The 20,816-nt window shown below is 43.6% G+C and overlaps 1 protein-coding gene across 1 annotated transcript; it reads left to right on the top strand.

Moving 5' to 3' along the window:
• The first annotated feature begins 284 nt into the window (after positions 1–284).
• Positions 285–8,564, top strand: LOC131233589 (mechanosensitive ion channel protein 10-like). Its single transcript, XM_058230363.1, has 5 exons — positions 285–1,533; positions 5,115–5,238; positions 6,082–6,375; positions 7,157–7,359; positions 8,212–8,564. The coding sequence occupies exons 1-5, from the start codon at positions 326–328 to the stop codon at positions 8,477–8,479; spliced, it is 2,097 nt and encodes a 698-aa protein (XP_058086346.1). The 5' UTR covers positions 285–325; the 3' UTR covers positions 8,480–8,564.
• Positions 8,565–20,816: the final 12,252 nt, after the last annotated feature.

The raw sequence follows: 20,816 nt of genomic DNA, 5'->3' as shown, positions 1-20,816 counted from the left end.
ATCCTAACCTCCGATTCTTGGACGGTTGTTTTTTTGAGATAAGACCATTGAATATTTTCATTTCTAACTGTTCAGCATATGTCTAGAAATCTAATATTAAGAGAAATGTTTTACTTAGTAGATATAAAATTATTTTTATAATTTGGACGGTTTATTTTGAATTATTTATATTCTAAGTAAGTAATTTCTCAGTGACTGCGTATCATCCTTCATACTGTGCAAGAGTATAAATTTATTTCTCTGCTTTTATAAGCGGCTTCGCTTCGCAACGGTCCTCCCTCGTTACTCATTCCCCTCTCTCTCTTTCCCTCCCTTTCTCATCGAAATGCAAAACGCAGAGAAAGAAAAACCTGTTCCAGACCAGGTCATTCTCGTCATGGACCAGACAACCCCCAAACCCAAACAATCTACCGAATATACCCTTGACCCCATCGATCCAACCACCACAACGACTTGCACCCTCCGACGCCTCAACTTCTCCAAGCCCAAAGCCCGCTTCGTGGAGCTAAACCACCCGAACCCCTTGAAATCTACCATACCCGTATCCGAAGAACTCGAGCCCAACAAGCCCTTCAATTCCTCCGACTCCGAGTCGGAGGGAGAAGAAGATATCTCGAAAGAAGACTACGAGAAGCTCAACGACAGGTACGACAAGAAGAAGCGTAAGATCGGACGGCGGGCCATCTTCGAGTTCGTGGCCCTGGTCCTGATCATGGTCTGCCTCATCTGCAGTTTCACGGTGGACCCGATCAAGGACAAAACCCTCGGGGATATCAAGATCTGGAAATGGTGCCTGATCATCCTCGTCACCTTTTCGGGCCGCCTCGTGTCTGGATGGCTAGTGGGCCTCACCGTCTTCGTCATCGAGCGGAATTTCATGCTGCGGGAGAAGGTCCTCTACTTCGTGTACGGGCTCCGGAAAAGCGTGCAGAACTGTGTCTGGCTCGGCCTCGTGCTGCTGTCCTGGTTCCTCATGTTCAACCACGAGATCAAGGCCATGAAGAGGCCCAAGCACCACCACCTTCTCGATAAGGTGTGGCGAGCTCTCATAGCCGTCATGATCGGGGCCATCATCTGGCTCATCAAGATCCTGCTCGTCAAGGTGCTCGCCTCGTCCTTCCACGTGGCCACTTTCTTCGATCGGATGAAGGAGAGCGTATTCCACCACTACATCCTCGAGACCCTCTCCGGACCCCCGCTCGATGACGTGGCGCGCATGGCGGACTGGGGGACGAGGATGACGCGGTCGAAGACGCTCCCGGCTCGGCTTTCCAGGAGGAAGGACGGTGGGCTGGGTGCGTCGCGGCGGATCGATATGGAGCGGTTGAAGAGGCTGAGCCGGGACAACGCGTCAGGATGGAGCCTGAGGAGGCTCGTCAGCCACGTGATGTCGTCGGGGCTGTCCACGATCTCGAGGACGGTTGATCGGACGATGGAGGAGTTTCGGGAGACGGAGGGGGAGATCACGAGCGAGTGGGAGGCCCGAATCTGCGCACAGAGGATCTTCAAGAACGTGGCCAGGGACGGCGAGAAGTAAGTGTAGCTGAATCGTTGCTCTCTGTCCTCGTACGTGCCAATCTTATATTGTGGCGCGTGCGAGCCAGATCTGGTTCGTTCATCCTGCGGGCACTAATATGCTCGGATAAGATCGTGCCAGTCTGATTAGAAGGCGGGCGACATTTCACATGAAAAAACGGACGGTAGCGGAAATTATCGAACGGTCACCATTTCACGTGAATGTCTAAGCCTTCTGATGCCGGACCAGGCTGAACTTGGGGATAATGCATAACGAGAGCTACCTGATGAGCGATCCCGATTTTCTCACATTTTTGCCACATTGGCAAGAGTGGGAGAGTAGGATTCCATTTGTTGGATTGCCGGACTACCGAATTAGCTGATCGATCTTCTTTAGATTGGCGGACTACCGAATTAGGTGATCCGCCGTACGCAGGTGCCATATCTGTAGGAAACTAGGAATCGGCTGACACGATCTTCGGGGGGGCCATACTTTTAAAACAGTGCTTTAGAAATTGACCAGTGGTCCAAACTCAATACGCACGTGAGGCCGACTGATGTGACCGGACGCGGATTTCCTGCGAAAGCCTTTCGCTGGAAGTTCGCTGGGATGCTACGTGGGGACACCATGATGTTACTCAAAAATCCACCCTGTCAATCCGTTTTTTGAGATCATTTTAGGGCATCAGATGAAAAAATCGGGAGAATCCAAAACTCAATGAGGCCGTACACGGCCATAGTTTTTAATTGTGAAGAGTTCAATCCCACTGTTTCTTTTGGATGGTGTGGATACCGTGGGCTTAACTGATCCTTAGTACTGCATGAAACCCTTGCAGCCGCAATCCACGAATTGCTTCCGCTTTACCTGTTGGATTGGAGGAGAGTGAGCTACTTACACTTGCCTGTAGGATTGGAACCGATCACATGCCCCTGGCTAAGGGGAAGGGGATCGTCGTGGTGTAGATGTGGCAAAGTTCATGTGGGCCCCACCATGAAGTATGTGTTGTATCTAGGCAGTCTAATTTTTAGAGATTATTTTAGGGCATGAGCCCATAAACGATGCAATCAAAAGCCCAGACATCACCGCAAAAAGCAGCGGGCATAATTACAATTTACACCCACCATTGAAACCTTTTGAGTGCCAACCACAATGCTTACATGCCATCCAACTTGCTATAAGGTTACATGGACCTAGACCAAGGGAAAACACAAATATCAACTTGATCCAAAACTTCAATGGCTCTTAAGAATTTTTAAATAGTAGCGTTCAGTCTTTATGGATTTCGATTGTGTAATGTGTAGTCCACTTGAGCTTTGGATATGCCTCTCTTTATCATCATGCCTTAAAGTAATCTTGCGCAATGGATAAATGATGTACAGATTGTGCAGTGAACTAACATTAAAACCAAAAAAGTGACCAAACAAGGGCGGTAGTTAAGATGGATCTTGCCAAAAAAGTGATGATTTATGCGCCCACCCCACTGATATCTGATAGCAGCACGCTGCTCAATCAAATTCCACTCCGTCAGATACCAAGGATGTCCCATGTTATTTGGGAGACGCGGAACGGGTAGTGAGGAGCACCTGGGGTTTGATTGGTGGGGCTCTAGGTTGTCAAAGATGGCTGGCAGCAGCAGCAGCAGCAGCATATCTGTCTGCATATAATCAAGTCTCGCCACGTCATTTTACCACTGAGGCGCAGGTGGTAAGCTACTCACCACCAAATCCGAGTCATGGGTCAGGGTCACTGCACAATCGGCGTCCATCCATTGTTGCTGCTACATCCATTGAGTCAGGCTCACTTCGCAATCGGGGTCGGTCTAGAGTTGCTGCTCCATCTACTGAATCGCACCATCTGCCTTTTGTTGACTATTCACTCCCATTTGTGGAAACGATGGGATGTGACAATTCGACAGGCAGGTGGATCCCTCCAATTTCATGAGATGGGCACGGGAGACTCACTTATATATGGACCTATGTGTATCTGTACGGGTGGGGAACGGATTTGGTGTGGTTCACCCAATATGGTGATGTTTTATTGGGCCACCTCAAACAACGACACTGGAGTACTTATCGGACCGAACTTAATTTCAAAACGGAAGCCAATTGCGTCCGACCCCACTTGGACAAGACTCGATTCATGAACGGGCTCTTTGGGGCCCACCATGATTTATGGGTTTTATCCACACTGTTCATCCATTTTTCCAGATAATTTCTAGGTATGAGCCAAAAAATGAGGCAAATTCAATGCTCAATTAAACCACATCACAAGAAGCAACGGTGACAATGACACCCACCGTTGAAACCTTCGTTGGGCCCACAATAATGTTTACTTGTCGTCCACCCTGTCTGTGAAGTCATATAGATGTGGATAACGCGAAAACATAAATATCAGCTTGATCAAAACTTTTGCTGCCCAACAGATTTTTAATGGTGAGCATTCAGTTCTCACTGTGTTCGACATGTGCCTCAAATCTTCCTCGTTTTTAAGCTTATACCTTAAAACCAGGTTGAAAAATGGATGAATGGTGTGGATAAAACCCATGCATCACAATGGGCCCAAAAATGATGCAGAGCTAAAGCTCACGTGGACCACACCCCGTTGAAAATTTCTTGGGCCGCAGTAGGATTGGATCTTGCTTATATTTGTATTTTTAAATCATCCGAGTTTGGGTGACTTCATGGATAGGTAGGTGGGATGCCTTGTCAAGCATTACGGTAGCCTCGAGAGGTTTTCACGGCAGACTGCATGAGAAGTCTCAATCCTATGGGAACGGGCGTTTCTATCCTTTTCCCCATTCCCAACAAACGAATGCTTTTGCGACAGAAAGTATCGACCTTATGTTTTTGTAACGGTACTTTTTTTTTTTTGACTCGGGATCTCTCAGCAGTACCCCCACAGATGCCTCTCATGTCTGCTCTGAAATTGCCAGTCTCTAACCACGAACGCGCAGTTCTGTGGGTGGGCTCACCGTAATGTATTTATTTATCCATGCCGTCCATTTCATTTCTCAGACCATTTTAAGTTATATGTACAAAAAAGATGCACCTCCAACGCTCAAATGGACCACACCATAGATTACTCTTGCATTTAATGCAATCCAAGCTCATGTGGTCCACTGGAGCGTTGGATCTGCCTATTTTTGTGCATATACTAAAATGATCTAAGAGAAGGGATGGACTGCATGGGTAAACGGATACATCATGGTGGGCCGCACACGAAACTGCCCGTTCGTGGGAAGAGACGGACGGGGGTAGGATGCAATCCGCGTCCGAAATTGTCACTTTCATGTAGGGCAAATTAGTCATTTGTAGCAAGCATGTCTAATCCTTTTCCGTATATGGTACAGTTGAAGGCTATCCAGGCCGTCCAAATCGCTTACCAAACTATCTTATATTTTGGGTAGAATATATCAACTTTACGTGCCCAACCAATTTTTTTTGATTGGGCCTACTTTGCTAGGGGCATCAGGGCTTGGGCTGAACTCAGGCCTCGGACCTTAAGTTCTGGGCTAGCCTGGCTAACCCAAACCTAGCACATTGCCACACCTACTTACTCATATCCTCCATCTAATTTTCATCATGTATGTTAAATGCAGGTACATAGAAGAGGATGATCTGCTGAGGTTCTTAAAAAAGGATGAGGTGCACACCATATTCCCTCTCTTTGAGGGGGCTATGGAGACTGGCAAGATCAAAAAGTCAGCTTTCCGGAATTGGGTGGTACGTTTCATGCCTTTTATAATTCCCATGATGATCTGCTTCCACTGATGGTGTGGAAAACCCCGTTGAATCATAGCCGTCAAATGTTGGTTGGGCCGTTAGAGGTTTTCTTCATCAAGCATTAGATATTTGTCATTGTACCACCTTAGCATATGTGGTCTTGGAAATTTTGTGAAAGGCCACACCAGATGAGAATGCAAGAACGTACCCTCCACACTCATCCGGTGTCAATCAGGTTGGCGCGTGTGATCCGTGTCAGGAGCTGAGCGTTGTAACTGATCAGTTTTAGGGACCACCACATCCCCTAACTCAATTGGATTGTAGCATGTATGGACTTTTGAGGTCGGAGATTCGTCCCGCTTACTGTCGATGAGCTGGGCTGGCCCGTCAGCCTTTTAGCGCAGGCTGAAATATTGGGCCGTGGGTCGGCCCAGGCTTAGACTTTAGTCAGTTTATTAATCAGCTGGGATTGGGTTGTCTCTAACAGCCCATCTACCCAGATTAGCCTGGCTCGTCACGGGTTTCAAGGGCATTTTTGTCATATACCATGTGGGGATAAACAGCCAGGATCCTTCAAAAAGTGGCTGGGGCCTGTTTGTATTGGGCCATCGTGGCCCGCCAGCTCAGGCATGGGGTTTATTTTGTGGGCTGGGATTGGACTGGCCTAAGCCTGGCCTTTTGACATGTTGGATCGGCTTAACTATCCCGTGGACTCGACGTGACTCGAACCTTATCCTTGATTTTTTTTTTTCAGTATGTAGTCATAGTGATAGCCTAAATCTGTATTTTATATGATTTTTCCACAATGATGGGAAAATGTTCATTGATAACTTATTGGAGCAGGTTAGAGCTTACGTTGAGCGAAAAGCTCTGGCACACTCCTTGAATGACACAAAGACAGCGGTGCAGCAGCTGCATAAGCTAGCGAGCGCAGTTGTGAGTGTGATTATAGTCGTGGTGTCGCTGCTGGTTATGGGACTCGCCACAACAAAGGTCATATTCGTCATCACGTCCCAATTGTTGCTTGTTGGATTCATGTTTGGCAACACCTGCAAGACCCTCTTCGAATCCATCATCTTCGTCTTCGTCATGCACCCTTTCGATGTTGGGGACCGCTGCGTCATCGATGGCGTCCAGGTGAACCATGCAATGGCTATGCGTAGGATAATCATTGAGTGTATGCTGGCTCGTGGACTTCTCTTATACCCATCTGACTGTGGATTTAATTGGTTTTTCCGCTACGAGTCCGTAAGGCTAAGTTTGGATGCACAATTTAAATGAATTGCGAAAATTCGGTTTAATTAAGATGAAATCGACAAAGAACAGTGATGTTTCCTGGCATCAATGCTGAGAAAAGAAACATTAAATTGCAGCTCCCTCCCTTTTTAACTCCAACTTGAAGGTAACATAACAGCAATTTGGAGGCCATACACACAATAGGAAAGCTAAGGGATCTACAATTGGGTTATTTCACTTTATTAAAGCAATTATTGTGATTTAGTTTGATAGTGCATCCAAACGCATTCTAAGATTCTAGGCAAAACTTAGAAAATCCTAAGAGAAGTCCATATTGCTATATTATTGCAGAGGTGTATCAATCAGATCATGTCAGACACCATAGGGAAAAGATTGTGTTCGTTCACATTGCTCTCACCATGCAACAACAGCAGATGTGAATCTTAGCATGCATTTCGAAATAGAATTTCAAAATCAAATTCTGAAATTTCCATAGATTTTCTGCTGCTTGTCTTTAAATGGTGAGGAATGATGGGTGCACCAACTCTTCGTTCGCTGTGAGCGAATGCAAGTTGTGCTCTATGCTTGTATAGAACAAAGATTTCTCTTTTCTATCCTTCTCTTTTTTCCTACATTTCTTTCTCTGAATGAAAGCTGCATTTGTGAATCTGATCTCGTGTAGATGGTGGTGGAAGAGATGAATATCTTGACGACAACTTTCCTTCGATTTGACAATGAGAAGATTTACTACCCCAATGCAGTTTTGTTGCTGAAGCCTATCAGCAATTTCTACAGGAGTCCGGAAATGGCCGACAGCATTGAATTTGCCATTGATGTTTCAACTTCAGTCGAGACATTTAGTGCCATGAAGAAAGCTATTCAAGCGTAAGCAAACTTCTCTTGGAAGAATTTTCCTTTTCCTTCTTTGTTTCATAGTAAAATTTAATTTTTAGGCAGGGGAATTGTGTGGCCATGGGTTTGACAAGAGTCAACTAGCTCATATATGAGGCCATTCATAAGTAGAAATCCTAACATGCATTTCAAGACGCACTTTTGAAGATTCATGTTTTGAAGCTCTGCTAGATGTCCACCAAACGTCTTTAACTAACAATAGAGAAAGTTGTTTTTCATATCAAAGTTTCAATGACGGGCATGCTTGGATACATGGAATCTAAGAAAAAAATAAAAAATAAAAAGTAATAATCATCCTATGATTACTTCCGTGAGTAATATTGAAACATAGATTCTATCTTTAGAACTATTGTTTGAATAGCAAGTGAAAATCTCATATCTATTAAATAAAAGTACCTTATATATTATGATCGAGAATAGTAATTATTAGAAAAAGTCAACAATTGCTTTGTGGAATCTGCTATTTCTTTAGCATCCAAACAATACAACAGCTCACATTTTCCCTCCATTTCTTTGGTTTTTTTTGGTATCCAAACATACAAATTAAATAAAAAAGAAAGGGAGGGTTATCAGTGGTCTTGGTTGGACAATCAAACTGTCCTAAACATTGGACATGCCACCGGTTGGCCAATCTGGCCTATGGCATGACATGTGTGCATAGTCACATGTAAAAATACATAATCGTGATTTGTTATATGGTTATGGATCTATGCAATGTTTTTACAATGGCCCACCTAAAAACCTGATAGGTTAATGTCACAGTATTTCAATCCGCGCATGTAGAGTGGCTTTGGATTTTGCCAATAATTATTGTTGCGTGTACAGATATATAGAGAGCAAGCCCAAGCACTGGCAATCGAAGCATTCGGTGGTAGTGAAAGAGATCCAAGATGTAAACAAGATGAAGATCGGCCTGCACATCCTTCACACCATGAATCATCAGAACTATGGGGAGAAGAACAGCCGAAGGTCGGAGTTTGTTTTTGAGCTGAAGCAGATATTCGAGAACCTCAGTATAAAGTACAACCTACTCCCTCAAGAGGTCCATCTTACCCAAGTAAGCATGGCCAGCGGGAGGGTGCCCATGCCATGATCATGTGAAGACCTAGATGGACCTTGATGGTAGTTTTCATGGTAATGAAAGTAAAATGATTTTAGTATACTAACCGAAAAAGAAAAGGAAAAGGAAAAAAAAAAAAACCCCGTTTGGTATGGCTCTTAGCTTCCGTGTAGGTGTGATGTCTAGTTATTGGCACGTGCAAAGTGCACGTATGCCTTTTAATGAAAGGTGCATGCTGTTATTCTCTCTCTCTCTCTATGAGTTTTGGTGGAAGATCAATGATACTTTCTGACACAGGATGGATGTGATGAGGTCGAGTACTGTCTTCCTCGCACTCTGGATCTATAGAGTTCGTCTACTGTTTTTAGAGATTCTTTGAGAATCCATTAGGAAAGATAGAAATAAATTCTTAAAATTTTGAAAATTAATTGATTAATAATAAAAATAAATTTATAATCCTTTAAATAGTGAAATCAAACTTAGGAAGAAGTTTTGGAATCAAACTCCAACTCACACTCTCTAAAAACATAACTTATTATATTATAAATAGTAAATTTATTATTTATAAATGTTCATTATTTCTATTAGACTTCATGGTTTTCGGCCAAAAATAGGGAGTGTCCAATTTGGCCTAACCATATTTTTCGCCTAAATTTTCTAATTCCTTTTCATGTTAGGCACGACTCGAAAACTCAAAGAATCAATATTTATGATTGAACTAAAACTTACTATAAATGGTAAAAATGAAATTAGAATGCACTTTTGAAATGATGGAATCTCACAGATTTGATGTGGGCAACCTGTTGTAATGGGGTTGGTCAGCTAAAGTAGATTCTCCTACCCAAAATCATATATTATATGCTTGCATTAGTGTTCCCACGGTCTTGATCACTTCAGCCTCTAATCCCACCTTCTCTGGTCCATCTTGGCCATGAAAGTGTCTGTGACGTGCTCCACATCACTTTCTTACCCTTGGACAAGGCAAATCTGTCTGTTTTCTGGTTGCGGATTTCCTGCGAAAGCCTTTCAGGGGAAGTTCCTGTGCTGGGAACCCAGGTGGGGTCCACTGAGATGTTTGCGAGAAATCATCCGTTTTGGGAGTTCATTTTAGGACATTTTATCAAAAATGAACTGTATCCAAAGCTCAAGTGAGTCGTACTTAAGGAAAATGTGGTTAGGAAAATTCCTACCGTTGAAACCTTCCTAGGTTCAACAGTGATGTTTAGATGTCATCCATACTGTTAATAACGTCATTCTTATTGGGATAAACTGTAAACAAAAATATTAGCATGACTCAAAACTTCTATGGCCCCATGAGTATTTCAACTATGAATGTTTAATTATCACTTTTTTGGCTCACTTGAGCTCTGGATATGGTTGATTTTTGGCAACATATCCTAAAATGAACTCAAAAAAGGGATGGACGGGGAGGATTTTTCACAAACATCACAGTGGGCCCCACCTGGGTTCCCAGCAGGAACATCCTGCGAAAGGCTTTCGCAGGAAATCCGCGGTCCTGTTTTCTAAATATATTTAATATCACAACCCGTACATGGCATGGTTAGAAGGCTCAATGACTCGGATTGACTCCTTCGGTCTTTAGTCAGTTGGGAACTTGGCCGGTTGGGGGTGAATTGTGTAGGTGACTCGTGGTGTCGAAGCAGATCGGGTCCAATCGAGTTTGATCGGCTCAGGCGAGTGGCATGGGAATAGTCAGATGTCTTAAAACCATGATATGTAGCCAAGATCAATGCCCAATTCTGGTATGATATACCATTTGAGCATGAAAAGAATAGGAAGATGCCTCTTGAAGCGGCCACAAAAGCAACGGGCTAACCCGGCTGCACAAAATCAAAATTTCGAGTATGCCTGACCTGACAGATCTAGTACGAGAAGTTCGAAGATTAGGGATCAAATCAAATCCAAGCTTGCCAGTTGCAGCCATATTTGAAAGCATTGTCCACACCCTTTAAAAAAAACAATGGGCTTGTCATCAGTGTGAATTTTACCTATTGATCCAGAACAATGGGGTCAGTCATTTGGAGGCCCGAGACTGTTGTTCATGTATGGGTGAAAGCGCCAGCCAATACACAGCCTCCTTTGGGCGAAAGATGAAAGCCCACTAGTTTGGGCTGGGCATGAATTTTGAGGCTCGATAAATAGTTGGGCTGAGAATGGCGTTGGGTATGCATAAAGCAACAGCAGCAAATGCAATTTGTAGGGCTGGATACTCTACTAGTGGTGTGGCCGGGACCTTGCCTTACCTTGCTTCTAAGCCAATGGCCCGCCAGACCTTAGCCTGGATATTGATCTGGTGACCTGGCTTAAGAAACCCATGGCCCAGCCCATCTACACCCATTAGTTATGAAAATGAGAACTAATCACCTACAGGTGTCTGTACCACTGAGGAAGATAAAATTATTATTGTTGTTGTTGTTGTTGATGATGCAAGAACTGGTTCACCTCCTCAGTCCCTGAGACACCTGCACAGGAAAAGAATAAAGGAGACTCTGGTTGAAGCAAGACTCTCCGATGTCTAAGTCAAGTTATGAATCTAAGTATGTTAGTATTGAGTGGTTTGTGTGAGAGATTTTTTTTGTACCTCACGGCGGATGGATCCTCAATTTATAGGACAGGGGTTGATTACATGAGCGGATATGTTTCTTGAATCATAGGCATACGTTTCTCAACCCTTAGCGTGAGCTCCAGTGAAGATAAGGCTTAGTTGGTCAAGATCTGAAACTATTTTAGTAGAAGGCCAAGGTCCGATCAGTTGGACTAACCTCCATGGTCGTCCAAAGGTAGCTCTCTGGGTCGGGTGCTACGGTTGGCAGGGCAATTATTCTTGATCAAGCTACTGGTCTACTCGCATCTGAGCACGGGGAGCCAGCCACCCCTAGAGAACCAACACAGGAGCTTGGAGGGAGCTTGGAAATGGATGGAGCCGTGGATAGGCCCGACAACTTGGAACCTCGGTGCCCTCTCTCATCCAAGCTTGAGCGGAGATGGTCGGCCGTTAAGGAGCTCCTTGATCATCATACGGACATACCTTGTTGCTTGCCCTTGAACCAGACGAAGTGCGCGGCTTACCCGAGCCGACCTCATATGTGGTCTATTTTTACTCATAACAATTATTGATACTTAAATAGATCTTCTGTCAAGAAAAGCCCTATAGGGCCAATAACGGTGCAGCCCCGTAACTCATCAGTTCTTTTTAAGAATGGTGTTGAGCTGTCACCCAAATGCAGAGTTGAAACATAGATTCTATCTTTAGAACTATTGTTTGGATAGCTATTGAAAATCTCATGTCTATTAAATAAAAGTATCTTATATATTATGATAGTGAATAATAATTATTAGAAAAAGTCAACAATTGCTTTGTGGAATCTGCTATTTCTTTACCATCCAAACAATACAACAGCTCACATATTCCCTCCATTTCTTTGTTTTTTTTTTTTTTTTTTTTGGTATCCAAACATACAAATTAAATAAAAAAGAAAGGGAGGATTATCAGTGGTCTTGGTCGGACAATCAAACTGTCCTAAACATGGGACATGCCTAGATAACCGGTTGGCCAATCTGGCCTATGGCATGACATGTGTGCTTAGTCACATGTAAAAATACATAATCGTGATTTGTTATATGGTTATGGATCTATGCAATGTTTTTACAATGGCCCACCTAAAAACCTGATAGGTTAATGTCACAGTATTTCAATCCGCACATGTAGAGTGGCTTTGGATTTTGCTAAGAATTATTGATTTTGCTAAGAATTATTGTTACATGTACAGATATATAGAGAGTAAGCCCAAGCATTGGCAATCGAAGCATTCGGTGGTAGTGAAAGAGATCCAAGATGTAAACAAGATGAAGATCGGCCTGTACATCCTTCACACCATGAATCATCAGAACTATGGGGAGAAGAACAGCCGAAGGTCGGAGTTTGTTTTTGAGCTGAAGCAGATCTTCGAGAACCTCAGTATAAAGTACAACCTACTCCCTCAAGAGGTCCATCTTACCCAAGTAAGCATGGCCAGCGGGAGGGTGCCCATGCCATGATCATGTGAAGACCTAGATGGACTTTGATGGTAGTTTTCATGGTAATGAAAGTAAAATGATTTTAGTATACTGACCGAAAAAGAAAAAGAAAAGTAAAAGGAAAAAAAAAACCACGTTTGGCATGGCACTTAGCTTCCGTGTAGGTGTGATGTCTAGTTATTGGCACGTGCAAAGTGCACGTATGCCTTTTAATGAAAGGTGCATGCTGTTATTCTCTCTCTCTATGAGTTTTGGTGGAAGATCAATGATACGTTCTGACACAGTATGGTTGTGATGAGGTCGAGTACTGTCTTCCTCGCACTCCGGATCTATAGAGTTCATCTGATGTTTTTGGAGATTCTTTGAGAATCCATTAGGAAAGATAGAAATAAATTCTTAAAATTTTGAAAATTAATTGATTAATAATAAAAATAAATTTACAATCCTTTAAATAGTAAAATCAAACTTAGGAAGAAGTTTTGGAATCAAACTCCAACTCAAACTCTCTAAAAACATAACTTATTATATTATAAATAGTAAATTTATTATTTATAAATGTTCATTATTTCTATTAGACTTCATCGTTTTCGGCCAAAAATAGGGAGTGTCCAATTTGGCCTGACCATATTTTTCGCCTAAATTTTCTAATTCCTTTCCATGTTGGGCAGGATTCTAAAACTCAAAGAATCAATATTTATGATTGAACTAAAACTTACTATAAATGGTAAAATTGAAATTAGAATGGACTTTTGAAATGATGGAATCTCACAGATTTGATGTGGGCAACCTGTTGTAATGGGGTTGGTCAGCTAAAGTAGATTCTCCTACCCAAAATCATATATTATACGCTTGCATTAGTGTTCCGACGGTCTTGATCACTTCAGCCTCTAATCCGGCCTTCTCTGGTCCATCTTGGGCATGAAAGTGTCCGTGACCTGCTCTACATCACTTTCTTACCCTTGGACAAGGCAAATCTGTCTGTCTTCTGGTCGCAGATTTCCTGCGAAAGCCTTTCAAAGGAAGTTCTTGTGCTGGGAACCCAGGTGGGGTCCACTGTGATGTTTGCGAGAAATCTTCCCCATCCATCTGTTTTGGGAGTTCATTTTAGGACATTTTATCAAAAATGAACTGTTTCCAAAACTCAAGTGAGTCGTACTCAAGGAAAATGTGGTTAGGAAAATTCCTACTGTTGAAACCTTCCTGGGTTCAACAGTGATGTTTAGATGCCATCCATACTGTTAATAACGTCATTTTTATTGGGATGAACTGTAAACAAAAATATTAGCATGACTCAAAACTTCTGTGGCCCCATGAATATTTCAACTGTTAATGTTTAATTATCAATTTTTTGGCTCACTTGAGCTTTGGATACGGTTGATTTTTGGCAACATATTCTAAAATGAACTTACAAAAGGAATGGACGGGGAGGATTTTTCACAAACATCACAGTGGGCCCCACCTGGGTTCCTAGCGCAGAAACATCCTGCGAAAGGCTTTCGCAGGAAATCCGCGGTCCTGTTTTCTAAATATATTTGATATCACAACCCGTACATTGCATGGTTAAAAGGCTCAATGACTCGGATTGACTCCTTCAGTCTTTAGTCAGTTGGGGACTTGGCCGGTTGGGGGTGAATTGTGTAAGTGACTCGTGGTGTTGAAGCGGATCGGGTCCAATCGAGTTTGATCGACTCAGGCGAGTGGCATGGGAATAGTCAGATGTCTTAAAACCATGATACGTAGCCAAGGTCAATGCCCAATTCTGGTATGATATACCATTTGAGCGTGAAAAGAATAGGAAGATGCCTCTTGAAGCGGCCACAAATGCAATGGGCTAACCCGGCTGCACAAAATCAAAATTTTGAGTATGCCTGACCTGACAGATCTAGTACGAGAAGTTCGAAGATTAGGGATCAAATCAAATCCAAGCTTGCCAGTTGCAGCCATATTTGAAAGCATTGTCCACACCCTTTAAAAAAAACAATGGGCTTGTCATCAGTGTGAATTTTACCTATTGATCCAGAACAATGGGGTCAGTCATTTGGAGGCCCGAGACTGTTGTTCATGTATGGGTGAAAGCGCCAGCCAATACACAGCCTCTTTTGGGCCGAAGATGAAAGCCCACTAGTTTGGGCTGGGCATGAATTTTGAGGCTCGATAAATAGTTGGGCTGAGAATGGCGTTGGGTATGCATAAAGCACCAGCAGCAAATGCAGTTTGTAGGGCTGGATACTCTACTAGTGGTGTGGCCGGGACCTTGCCTTGCCTTGCTTCTAAGCCAATGGCCCGCCAGACCTTAGCCTGGATATATTATCTTGTGACCTGGCTTAAGAAACCCTTGGCCCAGCCCATCTACACCCATTAGTTATGAAAATGAGAACTAATCATCTACAGGTGTCTGTAGCACTGAGGAAGATAAAATTATTATTATTGTTGTTATTGTTGTTGATGCAAGAACTGGTTCACCTCCTCGGTCCCTGAGACACCTGCACAGGAAAAGAATAAAGGAGACTCTGGTTGAAGCAAGGGACTCTCCGATGTCTAAGTCAGGTTATGAATCTAAGTATGTTAGTATTGAAGGGTTTGGGTGAGAGATTTTTTTTGTACCTCAAGGCGGATGGATCCTCAATTTATAGGACAGGGGTTGATTACATGAGTGGATATGTTTCCTGAATCATAGGCATACGTTTCTCAACCGTTAGCGTGATCTCCGGCGAAGATAAGGCTTAGTTGGTGAAGATCTGAAACTATTTTAGTAGAAGGCCAAGGTCCAATCAGTTGGACAGACCTCCATGGTTGTCCAAAGGTAGCTCTCTGGGTCGGGCGCTGCGGTTGGCGGGGCAATTATTCTTGATCAAGCTACTGGTTTGCTCGCATTTGAGCACAGGGAGCTGAGCACCCCTGGAGAACCAACACAACAACTTAGTGGGAGCTTGGAAATGGATGGAGCCGTGGACAGGCTCGTTAGCTTGGGACCTTGACGCCCACTCTCATCCAAGCTTGAGTGGAGATGGTCGGCCATTAAGGAGCTCCTTGGTCATCATAGGGACATACCCTGTTGCTTGTCCTTGAACCAGACGAAGTGCGCAGCTTACCCGAGCCGACCTCATACGTGGTCTATTTTTCTCATAACAATTATTGTTACTTTAATAGATCTTGTGTCAAGAAAAGCCCTATAGGGCCAATAACGGTGCAGCCCCTGTAACTTATCAGTTCTTTTTAAGAATAGTGTTGAGCTGTCACCCAAATGCAAAGTCGTCAACAGATGGGCTGAGGTCTGTCCAAGTTGGGCCAAAAAAGTAGAACACATGCACGAGCTTGGTCCAGGCCTATGGATGAGCCAAGACAAACAGGCCTGCACCCAAGCTAAGCCAGAGTCCAGCCCTAGCCTAGCCACCCACTATTGTACAACAATTAGGTTGTTATTCAATTTTCTCAATCATAGTTGATATATGACAAAAATGCCCTTGAAATCCGAGCCCGCCCTAGCTATTGAACGGGCTTAAATTTTGTTATGGGAAAATCGAACTGATCAAGTAACCGACTGAGAGAGAACACAAAGCAGAGGGGAGGAGATGAGCTCGCCCCATTGCCGAGCACGAACTCAATGAATAGCTTAAGCGAACGACGGGGCTTCCCGACGTCATAAACATAAAAAAGGAAAGGAACATGCTGAAAGCTATTGCAGATCCATTGTAATTTTAGTCATAATAGACCGTTAAAAACTAAAAACATTTCCTTATTTAAAATAAAATCAGCATGAGTTCAGTCTAAACAAAAGGCACAAGCAAAAAGGTCTCTCATCACGCTACAACTTTACCTCTTAGCCCTAGCTAAGAGGTTTAGCCTGACATGATAAGGGCTGAAGCACTCCAAAATTATTATTTTTTTAAAAAAGAAACAACTAAAACTTTAAACTAACAACTCTCTGTCCTGCACTCCAAGCTTATAGATAGGATCCGCTGATCTTCTTCTCTCTTCTTTTTATAACAGCCAAAGGTCATTTGCTTGAAGCTTCCACACAAAGAGGTGGTGCATGGACAGCTGGAGTCGGTGGAAGAACCGACCTCCTTTCGCAGAAAACGAATCGCACCCCGCAACAACATCCTGCGTTGAAACTTGGTGGGGCCATGAATGTCAACAGAGAAATTTGACCCGTCCATTAAATTCCTCTCATAATTTCAGTATGAAAGGGGTGTTTTTTCTCAGGTTTAATGCGGTCCATCGAATCAAATCTTTCCACCGTCTGTCTTCCGTTTGGGCGATCGAAAACCGATCTCTGATGTATTTTAAAATTTAGCCATCTATTAAATGTTTATGGGGCCCTTTTAAGCTTGATGGATAGTCACGACTATTTGGATCATCGACCATGGTGGCCCACAAGAACGGACCGCAACCTCTGTTGGGAAACAGAGTTTCCGGCTTCGCGCTGTGATGGTCGATGGGCCCCAGATTGACAGTGATGGAGAAATCCACGTCGACCATTAGATTACCAACGAAAAACAGTGTAAATATGGCTGGTTTTGGATCAAGTTAAGTGTGGCCCATTGAATTTTAAACATGCCGTCCATTAGATGCATTGGCACTGTTTTCATTCATACTCGTGGATGGGTCTGAAAAACCACTTGTGTACGGTCTGTTGGACGCCCTGGGATGAATGGACGGTTCTGATGGACTACATGATCAACGGTGGTGGGCCACGCACCCTCCCAATGCAACTCCCGCAAACGGAGGAGAGAGATTCTCTCTCGCTTTGGAAAGTCAAGTCAAACCGACTTTGATTGGGCCTCCAGTCTAGTGCACGTCCAGTCATATGTACTCCATATACATGCAATGTAGTGTGGGGTCCTTCATGATGATGTTGAGAAATCCGTTCCGTCCATCTCTTTCCTTATATCTTTTTAACAGTTGGGACCAAATTTGAGGCATATCCAGATAGCAGGTGGGCCCAAAATCAATGAATTGTGGGTTGATCTGTCCATTGAGCCACTTTCATAAGGATCCAATGGCTGAAATTTTATATGTACGGTTAATTTATGGTCCTCAGTTTACGTATGCAGTTTCGAGCTAAATGAATGGTGCAAACCCTGTGATTTCGCATTTTGGCTGATTTTCGAGTCACTTGAGCTTCAATTTCTTATTTTTCTCTGTCAATCTTGGTCCCTAGAGTCCATCCCTTGCCTTTATGAATTCTGAGCGTTAAATCCATACTTTAGTACCTTGTTTCAGTCCAAGCTCGTAAATACACCTTGCATCACAAATACGATTAAATCGGGCCATTAAACAGTATCAAGTTCGTAAATCTAAGCAATAACTGGGGTCTGATATGCAATATTTGACCCTCAACAGTGCGAACCATCAATAGTGATCTCAGCTTCAACATCTGGTTACTATGACCAACAAGCAATTATGAGTATTATCTTGGCCTCAAGGATAAGCCCTGATTATAACCAACAGTTCGGCTTGATCTAAAGAACCTCAGCCAAACTAACTTGGAGGATGATGCCTTGGATGCTGAGGATGATTCCTTTGATGATACGCGACTGTATGGCAGATTCACTGCCATACATGTAATTAGCAATAGGGGACTATAAATATGAACCTTATACATAGTAGAAGGTATGCATAAACATCAGTTTTACCATACCCATGGTGCTTGTTCTAACTTTGGCATTGGAGGGTTCCTGCAGCAACCAGGGTCTCCATTTTGATTTGATTTTCCAAGTACCTGGGTATAAAAAGAACGACTAAAATTCTACATCAACAAATTTATTTCCAGCCCATCCCTAGGGCATGGTAAACAATCCAAAGCCAAGCAAGAGATAGGCCACCCAAAAAGCCTGTTGGTTTGGCCGGTCCATTGAAAGACCTACCATAGTGCATCCTTTTATTTTGTCAGTGAATTTGAGAGTCCTAACGTCTTGAGAACGAACGGTATGGTTCTTGCGTGATCTTTGTAGCAGCATAAAAAAATGCCAATGAAATAGTGCACGTCACCCAAAAACCTCTAAATTTACATGTGGCCTATCTGATGATTAGATCACCCTGATTTTCGGTTGTCTCATTTTCAGGGTGGCGAGCCCCTATTGAATGGGTTGGATGTCTTATAGACATCACATGGCTCCCGCAATGCCCGACCAGACTTTAGAAAAAACAAAATAAAAACAAGAGCATTTTAATCACGTCACCTCTCTGAAAATAAAATCATAAGACTTCAATGAATCAAAAGCCCGTTTGAGTAAAAAATCAGAATCTCAGATGATTTTTGCAGTAGAAATCCTTCTAATTTTCTTTTGACAATAATCATGAATTTATAAGGTAGAAATGCCTGCAAATTTGTGTTGTAGCTTAATCTACAGCCACAAGGCCCAGGGCCCATTGGTCTGATCCTGGGCCGAGTACATCATGCCTGAACTGACTTCTACCAGTTGACCATTTGTTCGCTGATAACTGGGGTCGTCAATTATTGCCGTCTTTAGCTCGATTCTTCGTCTTATCACTGGGCTTGGGCTGGGGCTGAGGCTGCCTTATATCGGACGCGGATTTACTGTGAAAGCCGCAGGAAGTTAGTGCGCTGGAAACCTATGTGGGACCACTGTGATGTTTGTAAGAAATTCACCCCATTCACGTTTTCAGCCCACTTGAGTATTGGATCCGGTTCATTTTTGGCTTCATGCCCTAAAATGATCTCAAAAAATGAATGGACGGGGTGGATTTCTCAAAAACATCACAGTGGGCCTCAACTAAGTTCCCAGCGTAAGAACTTCCTATGAAAGGCTTTAGCAAGAAATCCGCATCCACTTAGGGCCCGTTTGGCCGGTCGGATTGGAAGGGATTAGATGGTATTGGAAGGGATTAGAAGTCAAATCCCAGGATTGTCTTGGCGTGCCAAACAGAGTCGGTGATCTGATCCCAATCCCATTGATCTTAGGACAATCCACTGACAACATCATTACCTTTAAATCCCATCCAATCCACCCTAATCCTTTCAAATTTGCCTGGGACGTGTTTCGTTTAAGGGATTGGAAGGGATGAAAATGTTTAATCCTAGGTTTGGCCGGGCGCGCCAAACAGACTAGATATAGCAATCCAGGAATATAACAATCCCATGGATCTCAAGACAATCCACTGACAATACCATCATTACCTAGAAATCCATGCCATCCAACCTAATACCATTCAATCCCTTCCAGTCCACCCGGGTGGATTGTCTTGAGATCCATCTATATCCCTGGATTGCTATATCCTGTCTATTTGGCACACCCGGCCAATCCTGGGATCAAACCTTCCCATCCCTTCCAATCCCTTGAACCAAACACGTCCTAGGCAAATTTGAACGGATTAGGGTGGATTGGATGGGATTTAAAGGTAATGATGGTGTTGTTAGTGGATTGTCTCAAGATCCATGGGATTGGGATCAGATCACTGACTCTATTTGGCACGCCCGGCCAATCCTGGAATTTAACTTCCAATCCCTTCCAATACCATCCAGTCCCTTCCAATCCGACCGGCAAAGGCCCGTTTGGCCGGTCGGATTGGAAGGGACGGGATGGTATTGGAAGGGATTGGAAGTTAAATCCCGGGATTGGCCGGGCGTGCCAAATAGAGTCGGTGATCTGATCCCAATCCCATGGATCTTGAGACAATCCACTGAGAACACCATCATTACCTTTAAATCCCATCCAATCCACCCTAATCCCTTTCAAATTTGCTTGGGATGTGTTTGGTTGGAGGGATTGGAAGGGATGGGAAGGTTTAATCCCGGGATTGGCCGGGCGTGCCAAACAGATTGGATATAGCAATCCCATGGATCTCAAGACAATCCACTGACAATACAATCATTACTTAGAAATCCATACCATCCACCCTAATACCATTCAATCCCTTCCAATCCACCCGGCCAAACGGGCCCTTATGGGATAGGAACATGGTTTAAGACACGGATGAGTCATCTCAGATTCTGTAGCACTGATCTGGTTCGACACCACGAATCACCCCCATTGGATGAGTTGGGTTGATTCAGCACTGACTCGGGCGAGTCCTGATTCTACTCAGGACTAAATGAGTCGGTCCGAGTCACCGAGTCTTTTAACCCGTGCAGGCGACATGCAGGCATTCCTGCATTCAAATGTGCCCAAGGCGCCTGTGTGAAATCCAGACCATTCTTCAACTGGCCGTGCTTCTTCTTTTTTTTTTCTCCCAAAAGTAAGGGTGGCCCAATCATGAAGTGGGTGCAGCATGTTCGTTGGATTTAGACCGTTGACGTTTTTAAATGTCCACTTTTTCTTTTCTCACACGCGCAGCCAAACAGATCATGTCACACACGTGTGCCACA

This window comes from Magnolia sinica, chromosome 18, assembly GCF_029962835.1.
Source record: "Magnolia sinica isolate HGM2019 chromosome 18, MsV1, whole genome shotgun sequence".
NCBI classification, from domain to species: Eukaryota; Viridiplantae; Streptophyta; class Magnoliopsida; order Magnoliales; family Magnoliaceae; genus Magnolia; species Magnolia sinica.
The sequence above is the reverse complement of the archived record's forward strand: the minus strand, read 5'-3'. Positions and strand labels throughout refer to the sequence as shown.

Excerpts from the sequence above, each read along its gene's own strand:
- LOC131233589 (XM_058230363.1), top strand. The coding sequence starts at position 326 with ATGCAAAACGCAGAGAAAGAAAAACCTGTTCCAGACCAGGTCATTCTC. Across the intron at positions 5,239-6,081 it reads CAGCTTTCCGGAATTGGGTG|GTTAGAGCTTACGTTGAGCG; the intron begins GTACGTTTCATG and ends TTATTGGAGCAG. Across the intron at positions 6,376-7,156 it reads GCGTCATCGATGGCGTCCAG|ATGGTGGTGGAAGAGATGAA; the intron begins GTGAACCATGCA and ends GATCTCGTGTAG.